General features: G+C 64.2%; 1 protein-coding gene across 1 annotated transcript; it reads left to right on the forward strand.

Annotated features, from left to right (window-relative positions):
• Positions 1-4,052: 4,052 nt before the first annotated feature.
• SCUBE3 (signal peptide, CUB domain and EGF like domain containing 3) lies at positions 4,053-21,481 on the forward strand. The gene is made up of 23 exons (XM_088534496.1): positions 4,053-4,146; positions 8,243-8,365; positions 8,575-8,700; positions 9,828-9,962; positions 10,157-10,282; positions 10,648-10,764; positions 12,822-12,869; positions 15,017-15,133; positions 16,051-16,173; positions 16,830-16,946; positions 17,457-17,575; positions 17,847-17,979; positions 18,059-18,154; positions 18,236-18,361; positions 18,431-18,589; positions 18,674-18,877; positions 18,955-19,116; positions 19,364-19,531; positions 19,616-19,777; positions 19,896-20,093; positions 20,545-20,697; positions 20,910-20,989; positions 21,260-21,481. The coding sequence occupies exons 1-23, from the start codon at positions 4,053-4,055 to the stop codon at positions 21,407-21,409; spliced, it is 3,036 nt and encodes a 1,011-aa protein (XP_088390622.1). The 3' UTR covers positions 21,410-21,481.
• Positions 21,482-22,038: the final 557 nt, after the last annotated feature.

The following is a 22,038-nucleotide window of genomic DNA, read 5'->3' on the forward strand; positions in this document are numbered from 1 at the left end:
TCAGTGCCCTGCAGTCGTGTTCGGCGCCCGTTAAAGCAGGGCCTGTGCGCCCAGGTAAGCCTGGCTCAAAGGCTGCGTCGCTGTTATTAATTTAAGGGCTATACATACATCATCTCGGAGGAACCGTGTGTTTTTATTTATTTATTTTAAAAAAACTCCCCTCAAATGCAGTATTGACTCTAGCGGTGGCATTTGTGTAAGCAGCAAAATATTGACGCAGTTGGCTCGGGTCTGCCTGGGGCTCCTGGAAATAAACTACTGCCTTGTTAAATGGCACATGGAAACGCAAGTGGGAAAATGACGGACACCTTCGGCAGCGCGTGCAAATAAAATCACCGCTTTGCTCCGCCGCGAGAAAACGCGGGGGATTAATAGGGCTCCTTCTGCTCCGGGGTGTTGGATTTATCCCGGACTCGGCTTCATAAACTATTTTAAGGAGCGAGAGGGCCGGCGCGTGCGGGCGCGCAGGGAACGCGGCGCCGCGTTGGCCCTCGGCCGCCCCGCGTCGCTCCGGGCTGGCTGCTCCTCGCTGCATCCACACCTGTGCCCACCTGGAATCAAATTCCTTGATATCCGACGGGTACCACACATGCGATGGCAAGGCATCCTCCTGCCTTCATTAGTGCTAAGATCCTCTTTCGGTGGCTTCTACAGGCAACGTTATTGCCTGAGCTTCCAGGAGTGATGAATTGCTTTCCTGGCCACCCAAAGCCCCTTCCTGCTGCATCCACATCCCGGTGATTCCGCAGCCGGCCGCGTGGCGCGCGCACCGATGGAACGGTGCTCCGGCTTCCCGGCCCTTATCCCGGCATAAAGGAGCGCCTATTTCTGGAAGCGCTTATGTCACTTTGAGCGCCGTATGAATCCACCTGGAAAAAGGGACCCTTATTCTGGGAGCGCTGTGGTTAGTGGTTGGCTGCGAACGGGACTCGCCTTCTATTCCTGGCGCTGCCATAGACCTTCCTGGGCCAGTCACCTCATCCCGGCGCGTCGGCTTCTCATCCCATCAAACGGGGCCTTGGCAGCACAGGGAAGCACCACCAGCACCAGGAAAAACAGCAGAGTTTGGTGGCACCCGATGGCTTTTATCCCCCTTGGAGGCATCGTGACGGGAGCAGCGCTCAGTGCCGGCCCGGAGAGCTTGCGCTCCGGCATCGCTCGAGCCCAGGCTGCTGGCGGATTCCCGGGAATTGCAGTGTTTTCCTGCTGCTTCTTCCAAGCCCTTCGCCCTGCCCCTCGCTCGGGCATTGACCCTTCCCTGCAGCCGCTCGGATCAGCTCCGCGGAGCCCCGGGATGCTCCTCGCCTGGAGGAACCGGGATGCCCAACGCCGGAGCTCCATCCCTATCCCGCCATGGGCTGCGCGGAGCCTTTGCTCCTGCCGACCCCAGTTCCCAGGATTGTGGCCTGGCCTCCTCTTCCTCCCCGATCGCCCTCCCGTTCGGCAGATGCTCCATACGCAGAGCCCCTTGCCAGGGATTTGGGCCGCTTGGAAGCAGCAGCCGCTGCCTCCGGAGCAGATGGAGCGCAGGGAGCGGGCGCTGCCGGGCCGATTGGGCTGGAGCCAGCGAGACGGAGCGGGAAGGACTTTTATAGCCCATTAGCGATGGCTGGAGCGGGCCGGAGCGCGTAGGAAGACACGGAAGCACCGGGGCCGCCGCGCGGGGTGATGCCAACGGGCACCTTGGAGCCTCCTGCTCCTTCCCGGTGGCCTGGGCCATCCCGGAGCCGCTGATCCGCCTCGGCCCGGGCGGGATGCGCATGGGAAGCTTCCAAAGCGCAAATGTGGGTTTGCTAATGGGAACTGAATTGCCTCCTGCCCCGGAGGCTTGCGGATGGGAGCGCAGGGGCTGCGCTGACCTCACGTCGCCTCCCGGGAATGTTTGGCCAGATGAAGGGGGGGACGGCATCGGGACAGCACAACGTTTGCATCTCCCTCCCTGTGTAAACATCTCTGGAGCTGCAGAAGCCTCTTAAAACCCAGAGCGAGTGCAGAGCAGCTGCTTTGATCTGTGGATGTGGTTGTTGTTTTCTGAGCGCGGATCCTTTCTTTCTTCTTTTTTTTTTTTTTTATTTTGCTTCAAATTAAAAAAATGCCTGTTGTGATCTCTGCTTTTATTTCTTGGCTGCAGCTCGGAGCCGGGCGCAGTAAATCCTCATTACTCCCCGTGTAACCGTTTCAACATGGTCGGCAGCCCCGCGCGGAGCACAATGGAGCGCCCGGCGCGGCCGCGCGGGCGGCCCTGCCCCGCGGCGCCCGGCGGGGACCCCCCGGCCACCCCGGGCACAAAGTGCCACCAACCCCCCCCCCCCCCGGCCCATTCGCCAGCCCGGGATGCTCCGAGGGCTCCCGCGGCTGCAGGACGGAGCTGGCGGAGCGGCGCCGTCCCCCGGGACGCGGCCTCGCGCCCGGCGCTGCGGGCTGCAGCCTGGTTTACGGGTGTTTATACTCACGCGTAACCCTGTAATTTGGAGGCGCGGTTGTAAAGCGGCGTAGCTGCTCGCGCCTCGAGTGCCGGCTCCCGGGCTACAAGGCAGGATTTTCAAAGAAAAGTCAGGTTTTTTCCCTCACTTGTGAGCAGAGGCCGTGGGATGGGGCCCGGGCGCCCTGCGCGCGGCAGGAGGATTCGGGAGCGTTTCCGCCCTGTCCCGGGGCGGGAGGACACGGAGCCCGTGGGCAGAAGCGGGGCCGCTGCTTTGAGCAGCCCCTCGGGGTCCGGGTGGGATCGGGGTTGGGGAAGGGCCATTCCCATGGGCGCCTCGGGCGCATGCGGGGCTGTAGCGCTGGTCGGGATAACGGGATGGTGGGAATGACATGGCGGGAATGGGATAGTGGGCTCATGCTGCGCTCCCCGCTGCCTCTGCCTGGCACGAGGTCACGTTTCCAAGTTCGAGGACCTGAGTTTTCGCAGAAACAGGGCCAGCCAGGTAGACCCGAGCCCTTTCCCCCTCGATCCTCTGTCTAAATAACTTGCATCAGATGAGTTACCCCTTCTGGAAGAGGTTTCCAGCCGCGCTGGGCCAGCCGTGGCCGCATCTCCTGCTCTCCGCCTTGGCGTGAGCGCAGCGCAGGGGCCACCAGAGTGTCACACGTGTCCCTAGGCCAAGAGCAAAGCGCCCGGGACCTGCTGCCGCCGCCAGCACAGCCCCGTCACCGCCTCTCCCTGCGCACACGGGGCTTATCCGGATGCATTTGACGTTTCCCAGGCCCCTCGCTGGTGTTTTGAGCTTCTTTAGAGGCATTTCAGTGACCCTGGGGGGCAACCGGCCTTGTGTGGAGCTCTGGGAGACGGTGACGGTGACAGTGACGGTGACAGACTCGCCGGAGGCGCCCGCTGCTCCCGGGCAGGTGGAAGCCCCGGCCCCCGCTCCCGGCATCTCCCGCTTCCACACGGGCGCCGACCGCGGTGACGCGGGGCGCAGGCCCAACGGGAGCCCCCAGCAGGTCCCTTGCCCTTGTTGCTCTTCATAATTTCTTTGTTTTCGCTGCGCCGGGGGCTGGTGCGGCCGCGGTGGCCGCTGACCCCGCTGCTCCCGGCGCAGCAGTCGCCATGGCTACTGGCCCGGCGGCCCCGGCGCACACTGTAAATTCCTGCCAGGCCGAGAGCCCCAGGCCCGGGGGGAGAGGAGCCGGCGGCGGCGGCGAGGGGGAAAGAAAGGAAGAAAGGAAGGAAGGACGAAAGGGCGTTGCTTGGATGGAGCTCTCCTTTCCACTCCCCTTTCGCAGGTCCCCAGCACCAGGGCAAGGCGCCTGCTTCCCCCCCGCCGCCGCCGCGGCTCCCTTGCAAAACTGGAATTGGCTGGGATTATGTAGGAAGGAGAAGAAGGAGAAGGGATCAGAGCAGCCGCCAGAGAGAGGGCGATAGAGGCCACTTTCCTCCAACTGCCCGGGGTCTCCGTGCCTCGCTCCGTGCCTCCCGAGCGGCTTTTTCCATCCTTTCGGGTGCCTTTTCCCGCCGCCCGCTCGGCAGCCCCCCGCTCCGCCCGGGAAGTCCCCCGGCCGCTTGGCGAGCGCCCGCGGCCCCCGTTGCCCCCCGCGCGCAGCCCGTGGCGATGGCCCCGCGCGCGCTGCGGCTCGCCGGAGCCTGCGCGCTCCTCCTGCTCCTGCGCCCGGGCGCCGCGCGGGCGAATAAAGGCAGCAGCCAAGGTAAGGCAGCGCCGCGGCCGCGGGCGAGCGCGGGGCGGCCACGCAGATTTGGAGCTCGCGGATCCTCGCCCTGCTCCTTTTGATCTTTCTTTCTTCTCTCCTTTTCCCTTTAACTCCTTAAGCAGTTGCGTTTCTTAACAGTCTTTTTTTTATTTATTTGGCCAGGCTCTTTATCGCAGAGGAAAGAGGCAGAAAATCAGGGGATGCAAAAAAACAAACCAAAAAGACCCTCTATCACAGAAAGGGCAGATGCTGCTGTTGGGAGGGGGCTCCGGGGCTTTTCCTCGGGTTTCGCAGGGAAGGGGTAACGCTGCCGCTCCCGGTGTGGCCGAGGAGGAGGAGGGCGAGCGCCTGGATGGGTTGGAGCGAGCGCTGGAGCTGCTGTCCCCAAGGCAGGACGATGCTGGGAGACGCGAAGTTGTGTCCGGGTGCGCGTGGTTTCCACACGAGTGTTTTCCACACGGGTGTTTTCCACACGGGTGTTTTCCACACGGGTGTTTCCCAGGCTCGCGGGGAGCTCACGCGGAGACGTGCCGAGAGCCGGAACGCGACGACCCCGGCAGCGTCCCCGTCCCCATCCCTCGGCAAGAGAGGTCTCATCTCACCCCGCTGCAGCTTTTCCTTCTTCATCGCTCCTCTCTTTAGCTTTGCTTCCCAAACCCACCCGTGTAGCTTCCCGTACGGGCTCTCCCCATCCTCGCTTGTCCTGGGGCACCTCTGGATTCAGCTCACATTATTTCTATATCCCCGTGACTTGGGGTATCGGGACCGCGAAGTGCCGGGTCCTCAGGCTGCTCTCAGCCCCCCTTTGCCCTGTTCCCCACCACCCGCATCATCTGCTGGGCAGTTTTTTTCCCTTTTTCCCGCTTTCCATAGGTTTAAAGCATACGGAAGATTTATGTTTGGCTCTTGTGGTGGCTGCATGTTGATGCCAGCCAAGATGAACCAGGGTGCCAGGGCAGGACAGGGGTGGAGGCGCTCGGAGCCTGGTCCCCTATGGATTTGGGGGCTTGGGGGGGGCTTCAAGGCTGCTGCTTTATCGGTTTTAGAGCGTCCTTAGAGCCGTCGCGGGCTCTGCAGGAGGGCAGCTCTGTCAGGGCAAAGGTTTGGGCAGAGGGAGCCCGGCCCCGTGTAAAACTCCATGATTTAGCCCCAGACAGGAATGCTTCGGGTTTTTCTCCCCCCTACCCCCAAATTATCTATAGCGTACGCACTGCTTTCATTTCTTATCATAATATTTATTTGTTAAGGCCCTCTCGGTTTCCAGTTCCATTTAAGCCGGAGCCAGAATTGCATTAAAATAGCAAAGTAAAATTCCATCGTGCAGAGACTTGACAGATCCCTGCGGGGAACGCAGGGGTGGGGTGAGGGGGGAGGCAGCGCGGGCGCCCTGGCACCCCCGGGCCCTGCGGCCGGGCACGACTCGTCTCCCGGAGGACGGGCTGGTTTTGCTGGGCGAGCGGCGTCGCGGGCCCGTGGCCCCCGGGGAAAGGAGGGATTTGGTCCCGGATCGCCGCATCCCCGGGGTGGCCCCTGTCTCCAAAGCCACCCGCTGTCCGGGATGCACCTGCGGCACCGGAGGGACGCGGGGACCCTCGGAGCCGCCTCTGCTTTGCTCCCATGGCAGCCCCGGGACGGGGCTCCAGGGCACCCGCTCAAAGGGGACTAGGACGGGGGGCACCCGACGTGCCCGTGGCCGGATGCAAACGGAGAGAAACCCCTTTTTATCACTTCCAATGGGAGTATAAATATCCCGACACCTCGAGTCTTCCGCTGTGGAGATGCATTGCACACAGCACAGGACCCTTTTTTTCTATTTATTTTTTTTTTCTATAATTTTTCCCCTTGCAGACTGTCGCGGCCAAGTTATCCGTGTAGGAAAAAATAGGCAGGACTAACCTTAACCTTCACTTTGAAAATTATAAGTCCCCGGAGAGAGGCCCTAGGAGAGGCCGGCGGTGGCAAATAACGTCGGCTCTGTCTGGCCGGGCCGGCGGGGGCTTCGCCGGGCGCTCCCGTATCCTGCTCCCAGATCCCGCGTTTGTTCCTCCCCAAACAGAAACCAAACCTGTGCGTTTTGAACCCAAACCTGCGCTTTGGATAAAGCACAACACCGACAGCAGCAAAAAGCCCCCGGCAAACTAACACGGAGCATCTGACTCCCCGCCAAAAAGCAGCATCCAATGGGTTTAAAGCACAGACGGGGGGAAAAATCTTGCGGAAGCCCCTTGGGGCACTGCAATATTGGGAAAAACCCCCCAAAAAACAGGGAAACAGCAAATGGGGCTGCAATGAGATGGTGGGAATGGGGCGCTCGGCTCCCAATGCCGGCACCTCCATCGACATCCTGGTGCCGGAGCCCATCCCGGTGCCAGCGGGATTTTCCCGGCCGGCGCAGGGTGGGGGGATCGTTAATCCCCCGCTTCCAAAGCGCTACTGAAGTTGTAGAGCTTTAATTTGGCGCTAAGGCCGGGTGGAAACTCGGCAGCGCTGCCAGGAGCTGCGCGCGCCGCCCGCCTCGGAACGGCTGCTCCTATTCGGACCGATATAAAAATAAAGAGTCAAATCGATTTGAGACGAAAAGCCAACATTCCTGGCAAAGAGGGGGAAAAATTACGGCATTTTGCTTATTTAGGGGTTTCCGGGCTTTGGGCTTTTTTTTTTTTTTGCCTCCTTACCTCATCTCCCTCAAATTTGCCTGCCCTTCCAGCCTCCGAAGAGGAGCGGCGTTAAAAAGAGGGGGGAAAAAAATAGAAGTGAGGAAAGAGCCTCAATCCAGGTTCTAAAAATAGACGGTGGCTGCGGTATTCCTGGTGTATCCCGCTGGGAGCCTGTCGCACCCGGAGCTGCTCCGCTGCTGGAAAATCCAGCCGGCATCAAAAGCGGGATCCGGGCAAGGGTAAAGTCTCCAGATCCAAACTCGGAGACTCCTCCGGCTCCTACCAGGATGGGCATTTTCCTCTCGAAGTGTCATCAGGGACTGGGTTTGGACTCGGTACCTGCTGCAAGCACCTGCCTCCATCTGCTGCGATTTTGCTCCGGAGCATTTTTTTTTTTTTTTCCCATGGGAAAACGCTGCTTGCACTGAGAAAAAAACTTCCATTTTTTACCTTTTTCAGACTTTTTTGTCCCTAAACTACTCAGTTTGGAAGTCATCTTTTAAGACAGGTTTCTCTCACCATCCCCAAGTGCGCCAAAATTGGGATTTTTGCCAACCCAGGAATGGTTCCTTGGGTGTTTGGGTGGGTATTTATTGACTCTTCCCACACACGTGCTTTTTTTTCCCCCCCTTTCCCTGCTCCCGTAACCTTTCCAAATGTCTCCCACTTTGGAAAAATTACAGAGCAGTGAATTTGGGCTGTTTCCTTTTGCCCTTTAGCTGCCATGTAACCTTTCCAAAGTTAGAGGAGTTGCAGAATGGAAAGAAAAAGGGGGAAAAAAGAAAAAAAGGGCAGAAAAGCCCCCCCATGCAGCATTGTTTGAGGCCTCGCGCAGCCGCTGCTCATTGTGTTGCTTTGAGGGCAGAGAAGGAAAAAGAGCGTCAAAGAGAAGCAAAAGAAAAAGCACTTAAAAAAAAAAAAAAGAGAGATTTCTGGCAAAACACTGGGAAAATTCCAAGTGGGAGCGGGTGCGCTCGCAGCCTCCCTGAAAAGCGGAGGCTCCTGGACAGGTCGGTGTGAGGAGCGTGCGGGTCCCGGCGGGCGGCGGTGGCCGCGGGCCAGGGCTCGTGGCGAGCGCAGGGCCGCGCGCGCGGTCAATATTTACCCAGCGCGCGGGCACGTGCGGCTGCCTCCGCCCCGGCCGTCCCTCGGGATGCGGCTCCGGAGCCCCCGCGGATCCGCTGGGAAGCCCCGAGGCCGTCCCCGGCTGCTGGGATGTTTCCAGCGCGGTCCCTCTTGGATCGTCTCCTGTGCCGAGGAATGGGAAGCGGTGCCGCTGGTTTGGGCAGTGGGAAGCTGCTCGGCGGAGCCGGAGGTTTTGGCTCTGCCGGGATTGGAGGTGTCGGAGCGGCGCAGGGCCCATCGCCCCTGGTGTCGGGGCTGGGAGCCTCCCCCCGCGCTGGCTCCCGGCTTCCCTATGGATTTTCCCCCCGCAGATGTGGACGAGTGTGTGGAGGGCACCGACAGCTGCCACATCGACGCCATCTGCCAGAACACCCCCCGCTCCTACAAGTGCATCTGCAAGTCCGGCTACACCGGCGACGGCAAGCACTGCAAAGGTAAGGAAAAGCCGGAAAAGCCGGGAAGGCCAGCAGGAATCTCGACGTTTCCCCCCATGCCCGCGTGCTTGCACCCTGGCGCTCCCTTTGGCATCGCCGCGCTCCAGGCTTTGCTTCCTTGCGCTCGCTTTGGTGCTGTCCTCGTCCCCGAGCCCGCGGGTGCACCGAGTGCACGGGCCTGAGCGCAGGCACCGCTGCCCTCTCCGCAGACGTGGACGAGTGCGAGCGCGAGGACAACGCCGGCTGCGTGCACGAGTGCGTCAACATCCCCGGCAACTACCGCTGTACCTGCTACGACGGCTTCCGCCTGGCCCACGACGGCCACAACTGCCTAGGTACGAGCGGGACGGCGCGAGGGGACGCGCCGGGCGCCCCGCGGCACCAGGGGACACCCCGGCGCTGGGGACAGCGAGCGCTGCTGGCAGGTGGCGAGTCCCCGTGCACCGAGGGCCGGACGGGGATACTCAGAGCGTTCCCGGCGCGCTCGTCCCGGCCTTGCAGCGCCTGGGGCCCGGAGCGCGCGGCCGCCCTCCCCTTCGTTATCCCGGGTCATTAATGAGCTCATGGCCGGGAGGAAGCGGGCGGGGGCAGGGATTAGGGGCGCATACGCTTCGCATTAGCCGCCGCCGCGGGGGCCCCCCGGGCGCGGGGGGGTTTACACAGCTGGACGGCGCTCCGGGCGGGCGGCCCTGCCCTCCGCTCCCGCGGGAGGATGAGCCCACGGAGAAGAAAGGGAAGCCGGGCTCGGAGCGCGGCCGACGTAATGTGTTTACGGAGTTGCGGCCGCGAAGGCCGCGCGAGGAGGAGGAGGAGGAGGAGGAGGAGGGGGCGCAGGGCACCGCACGGCGGCTCCCGCTTCCCGGGCGTTTGCTCGGCTCATCCCAGCCGGCCCTCAGTGCCGCATCCGGATCGGAGAGTATCATGGCCAGGGAGCGTAGCCAGAGCCCCGGTGACTTTTCCGTATCCTTCTGGTGCCCCCATCCCCGCGGATGCATCCTGGAGCACCCGGACTCAACACGCTGGAGCCGGAGCACAAGCAGGGCTGGATCCGGAGCGGAGCAGCCCTTCCCAGGCGACCTTTTGAACCGGGGCAGGAATCCGAGCGCCGGCCCCACCGCCGAGGCCCGGCGGCTCCCGGCCGCCTCCGGCGCTCCATAAAACCGGCATTAGGGCCGCGGCGCCTCGGCCGCGCGGCGGCTTCAGAGCGGGGAGGAGAAGCGGCGACGCGCTAAAGCCCTCGTTATGAGCGAGGGATTCCGGGAGCGCGTTCTTGGCATGCGCGGGATGGAGCCCGGCGTTCCAGCCACGCGCTGCTTTCCGCATCCCGCCGCAAGGTCGCGGCTCTCGCGGCTCCCGACGGAGGATGCTGAGCATCCCATGGCGCCCGGGACGGGGGGTTTCCGGGGAATCCCCCTTCCCGGCACCCCGGCGCTCCGGTGCTCGCTGCTCCCTTCGCCCGCAGATCTGGACGAGTGCGCCGAGGGCAACGGCGGCTGCCAGCAGACCTGCGTCAACATGATGGGCAGCTACGAGTGCTTCTGCCGCGAGGGCTTCTTCCTCAGCGACAACCAGCACACGTGCATCCAGCGCCCCGAAGGTGCGCGCGCCTCCGCTCGCTCCACGCTGCCCGCTCCGCGCCGGCCCCTGGGTTACGGTGACAGCGGGTGGCCCGGGCGGGTTTTGCCTCCCGCACGGTGATGAGCAGCGGGGCTGAGCGCGGCGAGGTCACCGCGGCGAGCGCGCGGGCTGGGCCGCTCCGCCGCCTCCATGCGCCGCCTTCTCTCCCTTCAGAGGGCATGAACTGCATGAACAAGAACCACGGCTGCGCCCACATCTGCCGCGAGACGCCCAAGGGCGGCATCGCCTGCGAGTGCCGCCCGGGCTTCGAGCTCACCAAGAACCAGCGGGACTGCAAACGTAAGGCACGGGACGGGGGGCATCTTCCCGGCTCGCTCCGGTCCTACATTCCTGCCACATCCCAAAGCTCTGGCCGGGCTCAAGAGCAGCGCTGGAGCCAGCTCTCCTAGGGGAAAATGGGGCTTCTGGCCCATCTGCTCTGGCACCAGCGACTTGCTGGCGCTGCCAGGGCGATTAAGCGCGCGGTTCGAGCGCCGTCGCCTTGTTTTCACCTTGCTCTTTATTCGAGCCTGTAAAACTGCCGATGAAATGGGGTGTTAATCCCACCTGCCCCTTCCCCTCCCAAAGCATCGCCCGCTCCCGGGGGCCGCAGCGGCGCTCGGGTCCCCCCGGCCGTGGTGACCGCCCGGTGCTTTGCTCCGCAGTGACCTGCAACTACGGGAACGGCGGCTGCCAGCACACGTGTGACGACACCGAGCAGGGCCCCAAGTGCGGCTGCCACGTGAAGTTCCTGCTGCACGCGGACGGCGTCACCTGCATAGGTAGGTCCACGTTCCCGGCCGGAGCCTCCGGCATTCCGGCCTCCCGCGCCGCTAACCGAACCACATGGTTGCTCACCGGGCCGCAGGGATGCGGCGTTTCCATCCACGGGAAGGACAAGAGGGATTTCGGGGTGGGAAAGGCAAGGTTTTGGTCTGGCCATAGGCACTGGCACCCCGGGGCTGCTGCACCCCTGCAGGCAGCAATGTCTTGTCTCCAAAGCAGTTGTCTTGCAAAGAAAAAAAGAAAAAAAGAAGGAAAAACACACAAAAAAATCCACCGCACCAGCCTAGCCACCCCCAAAATTGTCCTTTTCCTGTGAGTGTTTTCAAATTGTAAAACATCAAACAGAGATAGAAGTTTTTACTGGTTTCAGCTGCTCGGGCCGCCGAGCAGCTGATTTGATTTAAAAAAATGTTACGTTTGGGGAGTGATTAAGTCCACAAATTGTTCGAGATGTTTTAGTCTTTATTGCAAAATTTAAAAAAAAAAAAAAAAAAAAAGGAGGAAAAGGGGATTGAAAGCGACTGAGAAGCAGCCGAGAAGTTTTGGGCTCCTCATGCCCCTGCTGCGCCTGAGCAGCAAATGGTCCGCGTTTCCCGAAGAGGGTTTCATCCTCCCCTGGAAAAGGGGCTGGAAAAGCACCTGGAAAAGCGCCTGGAAAAGCCCCTGCAAGCCTTCTCTGTGGGGATGCTCTGAGGTTTTGGCTGCCCTGAGCCGGGGGCTCTGGTCCCAGTCCCAGTCTCTGTTCCCAGGAAAGCTCTCCCGCTCCCAGCGCTGCTTTTTGCTACCTTAACGCCAGGGCCGCTCCTGCTCCGTGACTAATCCCATTCCCTGTTTGCCGATGCTCGCGGCCTCCGCTCGCTCCGGGGCGGCTCCGCTTCCGCGGCCTCCTCTCCTCCGGGGACCCCCACGCCCTTCGGCACCGTCCGCCCCGCGGCCTCCCTGCTCGCGTCGCGCCGGGCAAATAGCGCGCGGGCCGGGAAACGGCGCCGGAGCTTCCCAAAGCCGCAGGGAGCCGCTTTCCGGAGCGTCGCGGTGCTCTGGGTTCCGAAGGAGACGTTTTGGCTCGCGGAGCGCCGCGTCCCCAGCCCACGGCCGCTCCACATCCCCGTCCCGGCCGGGGCTCCGGGCTCGCTCCCGGCACAGCCGGGGGCTCCGGCGCGGTGGGAACAGGGCAGGATTGTGCCGGCGGCCGCGCTCCATCCTGCAGGGATACCCGGCCGGCAGATTTACAGCCGAGCGGGAGGAACCTGGTCGGGTTTCTATGACCGCCCTTTTTCTCCTAATTAATTCTTGTATACACTTATATATATTTTATATACACGGATATATAATCACTCTTGGGTTTTACAGCGGGGGTTCCGCCAGCCTCTCGTTCTCCCTGGAACGTTTCAAGGTTGGGGGGGGCACTGTTAAATTTCCAGCCGGGGGCCGGACGCCCGGGCGGGATCCTCCTGCGGCAGCGGGTCGCCCGGATCGCGGCGCGCGGCGGGAAGCGCCCTCAGCCCCTCGGAGCCGCCGTTTCATTAGGCCGCGGCCGGGGCTTTTCTTTTTGTTTTGTTGTTTTTTGGGGTTTTTTGCTTCATTTTTCCGCTTTTTATTGCCGCTTTTAAAGAGGCAGCTAATGAGTCCCATGCCTGCGCGCGGCGCGGGGCCAGCGCCGATGGCTCCCGCCAGCCCCCGGGAGCGAGCAGGAGGGGGAGCCGCCGGGGAGGCCCATGACCCCGCGTATTTATATTTATGCGCTAAAAGCAGCCTTTTTAAGGGGAAAAAAAACAAAAGACGAGGGAAAAAAAGCCTTCTGCAGCAGAGCCATCCGCAAGGCCCCCACGGCTCCAAACTTTCCCGCCTGGCTCCATCCACGGAGCGCAACGGAGCGAGCGCCAGGTGCTGTCCTGCTTCCCTCTGCCCTGGCATTCCCAATCCCACTGGGATTTGCACCCTGGATGGAGCAGGATGCAGCCGGGGGTGGGCAGCAGCCGGCTCGGCGGGAGCCTCCGGCTTTCCCGGGGCCGCGCGCCCGTTCTAAATGCCATTTTTTTGTAATGTCAAACAGGGGAGCGACACTTCCAGCAACACGTTCTCCTTGAGACGTTTTCTAACGGTAAATATTCCCGTTCCCGTACCTCTCCAGATGGCTCCTAACCCGCAGGCTCCCGCGCCGTGGCGGGCCGAGCGCCCCACTAACCGCATGCCTCGCTCCGCGCGCTGCCGCCCGCTCCCGCGCCGCGGGTCGGAGCAGGGATGCTCGCACGGCGCCGCTCCGGCCGCTCCGGCATCTGCTTCCCTTCCCCTGGACGCGGTGCCCAACTCCTGCCGGAGGACCATGGTCCTCACAAGCAAGGGCGAGTGTCTGCAGCAGAGCGGACGCCGGTCCGTGCCGAGGTGCCATCCGGGGGGTAGCTCGCTCCGGTTCATTCCCCGGCCAGCGGGAATGGGGGGATTTCCCAGGATGCAGCCCCTTTGCCCCCATTCTGGGGGCTGCAGGTGCCGCGTTGCAAGCAGGGAAGCTCTCGGGTCACACCAGGGTTGTGCGCCCTCATAGCACCAGCGGGATGAGCCGGGATGAGCCAGGAGCGCTCCGCACCACGGGACCCCCTGGCCCCAGCGGCTCCGGGAGCGCTGCCAGCGGCCCTGCTCGTCCTCAGGGATGGGCGGGCGGCTTTGCTGGGAGAGGCAGGATTTAGGCCGGTTGCTCCGGGTGAGCTGGGGTGGGAGCTGCGGCAGCTCAGGCCCCCAACCGCGCACGGAGCGCCGGGGCCGCCGAAGCCGCTCTGGGAACCCCGGTGCGCAGCAGGCGCAGGGATTCCCGGGAGCGAGCTGGGAGCGAGCAGGAGCGTGCGCGTGTGCATGCGTGCCGGGGGGCATCCCGGCAGATCCGCTTGCAAACCGCGGCGCTTTGCACCGGAGATGGCATTTGCTGCACCGGGGCAGCCCCCCATGCGGCCCCAAGTGCAGCTGCGCTTTAAACCTCGGCCAAAATCCACGGAGGCGCTCGGCATGGCCGGGCCCGCGCGCCCGGCTCCGTGCGCGTCCCCGTCACGGCTGCCCCTAGGCGGGACACTTTGCAACGGGGCCAGCGCTGAGATCCCGGGGAAAGAAATTAAAACCCGGGCCCCTTTGTTCTCCCTTGACGGGACATCGTAAAAATAGCAGCCGCGAGCCGAGCACAGGACGATCCCGGCTCCGGCGGCGCGTGCTTGGAGGCTGCAGTCACTGGTGCCCCACGCGGCTCCCGCGAAGAGCGCGAGAACCTGGGATTTGCTCTTTCCAAGGAATTTTCTTCCAGGCATTTCCCCGGCGGGCTCCTTGAAGCGCCGGCCTCGCTCCGCCAAGCGAGCGGCGACGCTTTATGGCCCTTTGTGAACAAGTCGCGGCTCCCCGGGCCATTGTTCTGCGCGCGGGGCCAGCGCCGCGCAGGGATCTCCCAGGGCAGCCGTCAAGCCCAAAATGCCTCATTTAATGGAGCGGCCCTTCCCGGCCTGCCAGCCACAGCTGACTTTGATAATGCTCAAATAATTAGCTTTTTTTTTTTTTTTTCCCTTAATTGGCTTTTTTTCTTTTTCCACTGGCGCTGCCTCCATGTGTGCGCGTGTCCGCGTGTTGCAAAGCGCCTCCCAAATAACCGGCCCTCCTCCGAGCGGGTCCCGCGGGCGGGTGACGCGGGGTGGCAGCGCGGGGTGACAAGGGCCGGATCCGCTCCCGCTCCCAAACGGAGCTCGGGAACCTGCTTCCCCTGCACGAGCCTCTCCCCAGTCTTGGGTTTAGGTCCCCAAATCCCAAAGCATTTTTTGGTCCCTTTTTTTTTATTTTCCATGGTGTTTCTCCCTGCACATTTGGAAATGCCACTTTCTTTCCCAGCGTGCTGCCTGCAATTCCCTCATGACGGCTGGGGGGGGGCCGCATCCCAAATCCTCCCCTGGGAGCTTCTCATCCCAGCATATATTTTTAGGAAGGGGTGGAAGAGCCGGGGCTCTTCCCGCTGCCCTTCCAGCCTGCCCGGCTTCCTCTGGGGACGTTGGCAGGGCAGGAAGGAGAGGCTGGTTTCAAGCAGGAGGGCAGCAAGTCGGGCCAGGATGGCAACATGGGCATTTTCCCAAGCAGTTTTTCCCTCCCAGTCCTGCAAACGCAAAGGAATCGGGTGCTCTCCAGGTCCAGCCAAGGGCTGCACCGGGAGCGCCGCGCCGGGGCCGCCGCGGGGCCGGGGCGGGTGCGCGGGGTCGCTCACGGCCGCTCTCCCTCTGCGCGCAGAGACGTGCGCCGTCAACAACGGCGGCTGCGACAGCAAGTGCCACGACGCGGCCGCCGGCGTCCACTGCAGCTGCCCCATGGGCTTCATGCTGCAGCCCGACCGCAAGACGTGCAAAGGTGAGCGGGAGCGCGGCCCCGGCCGCGGGCAGCGGGGCCTCCGGAAAACGCTTCGGAAAAGCTGGAGCTGTCGGCAGCATCGCCGAGCGGGATGCACGTGCTGGGCAATGCCGAGCGGGATGCCTGGGTGAATGCCAGGAGCGAAGCCTCCGGCCGTCCCGGCGCGGCCGGCGCCTGCATCCCGTCTTTCGGCAGCTCCGGGAACTTGACCCCGCTCGAAAGGCGAGCGCTGGAAGCGCCAGCGGCCTAGACTGATTCCCAAGCCCCCTGTCCCTTTGGAATGGGGGTTTAGAGCCTGTCGCTTCTGCCATTTCCAGGAAAGCGCCACAGCCCTGCGGCTGCTGCACTTTACCCCTGCGAGCTGTTTTTATGGCTCGTGAGCTCCCAAGAATAAGATGAAAATCCCAGTCCTGGCTGGAGACGGGGGCAGCTCAGAAACAGCTCCTCTTCCCGGGCTCCATCCACCGCACAGCTCATTTCCTAGCAGTAAATTTTCCCAATAGTAGGGAGAAAAATAGTGATAAAAGAAAAAAGAACCCCCCATGAGCGGCTTTGGAGGCTCCCAGGGCTCTTTGCAGATATTGGGGCATCGTTTTAACTGGTTTTATGGCAAGAAAATAAGGACAAAGAGGTGAGGCTGGAAATCCTGTATCCCCTGGAGCTGCTGTGGGAGGTGGTTTCTGCTCCCCTTCACTCCCTTTTCCCTAGCACTCCGGGTCCTTGTGACTCCTCAAGGTCCCTCTTGCCTCCCGCGGAGGTGGCATGCGGTCCTGGAGGCTGGGCCCAGGAATTGCGGCATTCCCAGTGCCGGGGTGGCGCATCCCCCCGCGCTCCGGGCCCAGGCGGGGCCGTGGCATCGAGGGCCACGTCCTCCCGGGAGCTTCCCGGGTGCGTGACGGGCGTCCGCGTCCCCACAGACATCGACGAGTGCCGGCTCAACAACGGCGGCTGCGACCACATCTGCCGCAACACGGTGGGCAGCTTCGAGTGCAGCTGCAGGAAGGGCTACAAGCTGCTCATCAACGAGAGGAACTGCCAAGGTACCGCCGCGGCTTTCGGACCTCCCTGGTACCGGCTCCCCATCCCGGCGCGTTTTCCAGACCTCCCCGAGCGGCCCTTCGCGGGCGGAGGAATGCGAGGCTGCTTAGTCACCCTCTTCGCTTTCCTCGGAGGGGAAAAAAGGCTTCTTGGCAGATCTGCTGGGGGATTAATGCGGGATTTGGGTCCTGCTCCGGGGCTGATCGCTTTGATGTGCGGAGCCGGGCCCAGCCCTGCTGCCGCCGCGGCCGTGCCGGGATCTCCTCGCGGCAGCGTTAAGCCGTTGCTTATCCGCATGCCGGGATTGCCAGGTGGAATTGGCCTTTGCTGGCTCTTGGGTTATGGGAATGTGGCCCCCGTGTGTTCCGGGAACCGGCTTGCTGCCTGCTTGGGAAGAGCAGTGGGACGTGTCCTGCCTTGTCCCTGCCCTTCCCGGGAAGCTTCCCGTCACCAGCCGCCCTGCGGCACGCACCAGCCACGGGAACGGGGCGCTTCCTCCGTGGGCCTGCTGCGTTGAGGGATTTTCCAAGGGTTTCTGCTCTTCCTCCTTCCCCTCCGTGCAGCTGAGTGGAGGGCAAGGAGGGGGCCGGCTCGGATGGCGAACCCGGGTGCCGGCGCTCGCTGCTCTTCCCAATTTGTCCCCATGTGCCCCCGGCAGACATCGACGAGTGCTCCTTCGACCGCACCTGCGACCACCTCTGCATCAACACGCCCGGCAGCTTCCAGTGCCTCTGCAACAAGGGCTACACGCTCTACGGCCTCACGCACTGCGGAGGTAGCGCCGGGGCGGCCCCGCTCCGGAGCAGGGGGATCCCGGCCCTGCCGCGGGGCTGGGAACGCGGGGGCGGGCGGAGGCCCCGGGAATGCCGCCCCGGGAACGCTGCAGCGACTCGTCTGCGGCTGGGGGCAGAGCGCGAGGAATCCCCGGGGCTTTGGCAGGGCACTGGGAGGGACGGGGAACATCCAAAGGGGCCGATTGAAGCTTTCCAAGGCGGGGAGCACCCCGGGATGCGGGTGGATGGATGAAACACGCCCGGGGAGGCCGCCGGGAGCCGTAGCGGGACCTCCTCGTGATTGCACAAAACACACGGCCGTGCCCCAAGCCGGAGCGCTCCGATACCGCAGGGCTCCCGGGGCCTTGCGAGGGGCAGGGAGCTCCCCGGGCTTCCCAGCTCTGCAGAGAGGCTCCCTGGCCTCCCTGCCGCTGCCCCGCTCCACGTTGGCTTCCCGGGGGGGTTCCGGGGCCCGCGGCGCCCCTCGCCCACCGCCCGCCCTCGCCCCGCAGACGTGGACGAGTGCAGCGTCAACCGCGGCGGCTGCAAGTTCGGCTGCGTCAACGCGCCCGGCAGCTACCACTGCACCTGCCCCGCCGGCTGCAAGCTGCACTGGAACAAGAAGGACTGCGTGGGTACGTGGGGACGGCGGCCGCGCTCCCGGGAGGCGCGGGCAGGGCCTGCTGGTGGAGCAGGGCGCTCCGGGGCATCCCCGGGCCTCTGGGGCTGCTTTATCCCTTGGGATCCCCTGCCACTTGCTCGCGGATCCAGATGGGATGTGCGATGCTCAGCCCCGGCACTCATCCTCGCTGGGGGCTGACCCGCTTGGGCAGAGCCAAATCTGGCCCTTTTTACCCCAATGAATCCCAGCGGTGGCATCTCCGAGGGTGGGGGGAAGGCAGCCGGGGGGTCCCTCAGCGCTCGCCGCCCGCCCGCCAGGTTCGGTGCCGCCACGGGCCACGCTCACGTGCAACAAGGCGGGCAAGAAGGACACGTGCGCCCTCACCTGCGCCTCCAGGGCCCGCTTCTCGCCAGGTAGGGACCGCGCGGGCTCCCCCGGCCTCCCCGCGGCGCCGGGGGCCCTGCTGAGCCCCGTGCGTGCCCGTCCCCGCAGAGTCGGAGAGCAGCTACACGGTGAGCTGCGGCACGCCGGTGCCCCGCGCCGCCGGCCCCGCGCCGCGCGCCGCCAACGGCAGCCAGCACTGCGCCGGTAAGTGCGCCCGCGCGCGCGGCGGGTCGGCGGGGACGCCGGGGCCCCGCGGCGCTCAGCCCCGCGCGCCCCGTCCCGCAGAGACGGCGGCCGGCGCGCCGCCCGTCAAGCAGAAGGCCTCGTTCAAGATCAAGGACGCCAAGTGCCACCTGCACCCGCGGGCCAGGGGCAAGCAGGACGAGGCCGGCAGGGCGGCGCCGGCGGCAGGTGAGGCCGGCGGGGGCGGGCGCGCGGGCGCCGCGGTGCCGGCGCTGACACCGCCTCGGCGTGTTGCAGGCGCGGCGCCCTGCTCCGACTGCCACGTGGCCTTCGTGCACCTCAAGTGCGACTCCTCCAAGAAGGGCAAGGGCCGCCGCGCGCGCAACTCGGCCGCCAAGGAGGTGACCCGCATCACGCTCGAGTTCGAGGCCGAGGTCAAGGCGGAGGAGGCCACAGGTGGGCACGGGGCCTCCCTCCGTTCCTGCCGCGGTGCCGCCCGTTCCCTCCGTTAACGTTCCCGTGTCCCTCCCGCACCCGCAGCCGGCTGCAACCTCCACTGCCTGCGGCAGAAGGTGGAGAAGAAGCTCAAGGCGGCCATCAAGGCGCTCAAGAAGTCCATCAACCAGGAGCGCTTCCTGCTGCGCGTCGCGGGCATGGAGTACGAGGTGGCCCGCAAGCTGAGCGGGGCGCCCGAGCGGCACGAGGGCTGCGGGCCCGGCCAGCAGCGCCTGGGCACCAAGTGTGGTAAGGGAGGGTGTCCGCCCGGCGCCCGGCCGCCCCGCGTCCCCGCGCCCGCGCCGACGCCGACGCCTCTCTCTCAGTTAGCTGCTCGCAGGGCACCTACTACCACGGGCAGACGGAGCAGTGCGTGCCCTGCCCGCCCGGCACCTACCAGGAGAAGGAGGGGCAGCTCTCGTGCGACCTGTGTCCCCGCGGAGACGCCTTTGGCCCCGCCGGAGCCACCAACGTCACGGGCTGCACCGGTACCGGGGCGAGGACGGGCCTGGGAGGGCGCGCGGGAGGGACGCGCGGACGGATGCCCTGGCTCCGCGTCGGCTCCCGTGTCACGCGGATGCCGCTGAGGCCACCCCTGGCAGCCGGAGCAGGACGTGGGACACGGGACGTGGATTTCCCAGCTGAGCCTGCGGGCAGGGAATGGCTCCAGGGAAAGCAGCAACCCGTGCGGGCGCCCGTCCCGCGCGCGCTGAGGTCAGTGCCCGCCGCCCGCAGGTCAGTGTCCCCCGGGGCAGCACTCGGCCGACGGCTTCAGGCCCTGCCAGCTGTGCCCGCGCGGCTCCTACCAGCCCGAGGGCGGCCGGGCGCTCTGCTTCCCCTGCGGCGGGGGGCTCAGCACCAGGCACGAGGGAGCCCTCTCCTTCCAGGACTGCGACACCAAAGGTAGGTGCCGCGCGGCCGCCGCGCCGGCGCGGGCCCGGGGCAGCGCCGGGCGCTCACGGCGCCCTTGGCTCTGCGCGCCCGCAGTGCAGTGCTCGCCCGGGCACTACTACAACACCAGCGTGCACCGCTGCATCCGCTGCGCCCTGGGCACCTACCAGCCCGACTTCCGCCAGAACTACTGCATCGCCTGCCCCGGCAACACCACCACCGACTTCGACGGCTCCACCTCCGTGTCCCAGTGCAAAAGTACGGAAAGGGGCTCCCCGAGTGGCCTTTTGGGGGGGCTTCGCTGCTTTGGGGCGGGCGCTGGGGGTGGCATCGTGACACAGTGCCCATGTCCCCTGATGTTGCTCCTGCTTTGCAGACCGCCAGTGCGGAGGGGAGCTGGGCGAGTACACGGGCTACATCGAGTCGCCCAACTACCCGGGCAACTACCCGGCCAACGTGGAATGCACCTGGAACATCAACCCGCCGCCCAAGCGCAAGATCCTCATCGTGGTCCCGGAGATCTTCCTGCCATCCGAGGACGAGTGCGGGGACGTCTTGGTCATGCGGAAAAACTGTAGGTAACGGAGCGCTCGCGGGAGAAGACGGGGGGGAAAAAGCCACGGGGTGATGGGAAACAGAGCCCTGTCCCTGGGTGCTCTGCACGTGGTTGGATGCGATGGGCTGGCGGGGAGGTGACCGGCATTGTCGTCCTTGTGCTGATGTCAGTGTCACCTTCTGTTCCTGGTACCCACTGAACCTGGAGGGGCGGGTGAGCTGCCTTGAGCTTGTGCTGCTGCGTTCTTGGGGGTTTCAGGACTCCTTGTTTGGGCTTAAAAGCCCAATTTGGAGCAACGGAGCAGCAGCCGAATCGCAAAGCCCTAGGATCTAACAGGAGGGCTAGAAAAGCTCAGCCGCCCTGACCAGCAGCTCTCCAGGCCCCTGGTGTTCCTCTTGCCCCCTGCTCTGAACATTTAAACACAGAGGCGGAGGCTCCCGCGTCACGGGGTCCCGCGTTGCCCTTGCAGCCTCCCCCTCCTCCATCACCACGTACGAGACGTGCCAGACGTACGAGAGGCCCATCGCCTTCACGGCCCGCTCGCGCAAGCTGTGGATCAACTTCAAAACCAGCGAAGCCAACAGCGCCCGGGGCTTCCAGATCCCCTATGTCACCTACGACGGTGAGCAGGAGCCGTGGGGTGGCCGCGCCGGAGCCTCCGTTTGGGCTCTGGGGAGGGTGATCCGAGCGAGGCTTTGCCTCCTCCCCTGTCTTGGGAGCCCAGCTTGTCCCAGCTCAGGTCTCCCGGCGGGGGCGAATGGCCACCCGAGAAGGCCGAGAAAGTGTCCCCAGGGCCAGCAGCTCGTGCCCTGAGTGAGTTTCTCTTCGTTGCAGAGGACTACGAGCAGCTGGTGGAGGACATCGTGCGGGACGGCAGGCTGTACGCCTCCGAGAACCACCAGGAGATACTCAAGGTGAGAGTGTCCCCACGAGGCCCTGCGCTCTCCTGGCTGAGGATCTTTGGGTCTTTGCACGGTCCAGGATCCCCATCCCACTGCCAGCTTCGCTCTGGGCTTGTCCCAGGGATCTTGCATGGATTCATTGCGGGGGTTTGGGACCATCTGCTGTGACAACTGGAATGGGAGCAGGGGAGATTGGGGCAGCTGGTTTTGGGTGCTGAGGGAAGGCCCGTCCGTGGAGCGCGCTGCTGCTCACAGTGACCATTCTGCTCTGGTGCCCTGCAGGACAAGAAGCTCATCAAAGCGTTCTTCGACGTGCTGGCGCACCCCCAGAACTACTTCAAGTACACGGAGAAACACAAGGAGATGCTGCCGCGCTCCTTCATCAAACTCCTCCGCTCCAAAGTCTCCAGCTTCCTCAGGCCTTACAAATAGCCCCCTGCACCCCGCCGCCTCCCGGGCCACCCTCCGTCCAAGGAAACTTTCTTCTCCTTTCCTACTTATTTCATTTTTTCTCTTTCCTCCTCCTCGGCTTTGGAAACCAACAGGATCGCCAAGTCTCGCTCCGCAGATGCCTCAACACGATTTCTCCTCCGCCCGCTCCGGCCCTGCCTCGGCAGAGCCGTGTCTGCTCCGGGGCCGGAGACGCACCGGCCTCCACGGGCCGAGCGTCCAGCGCGGGGACAGCCGCTGCTCCAGGGAATCCCGTCCTCTCTTGGGAAGCAGCTTCGTCATTTTCGCAAAGCAAAGCGCAGCCGCTTGCGCCGGGTGCCAGCCCAGCCTTTTTGTTGGCCTCTGCATTATCTGCCATTTCCTCCACGCGTCCGCACCACATCTGTCTCCGTTCCTAGATGCCAGCAGCACATCCACAGCCACCCGTCCCCATGGGACGCGGCCGGGGCTCGTGTGTCTTCCTGCAAACGGGGCTGGCAGCGGCGGCAGCTGCTCCTCGGCGGCGGGCGAGGGACGTCCTGGCACCAGAAGGTGCCGCCGCCTCCGCGTAGCCCGCGGGGCTCCAGCAGCGACGCAGCTCTGCAGAGATGGGGCAAATAAAACGCATACTT

This window comes from Tinamus guttatus, unplaced genomic scaffold (assembly GCF_059628265.1).
Source record: "Tinamus guttatus ecotype Peru unplaced genomic scaffold, ASM5962826v1 Tinamus_guttatus_pri_ptg000563l, whole genome shotgun sequence".
Taxonomy (NCBI): domain Eukaryota; kingdom Metazoa; phylum Chordata; class Aves; order Tinamiformes; family Tinamidae; genus Tinamus; species Tinamus guttatus.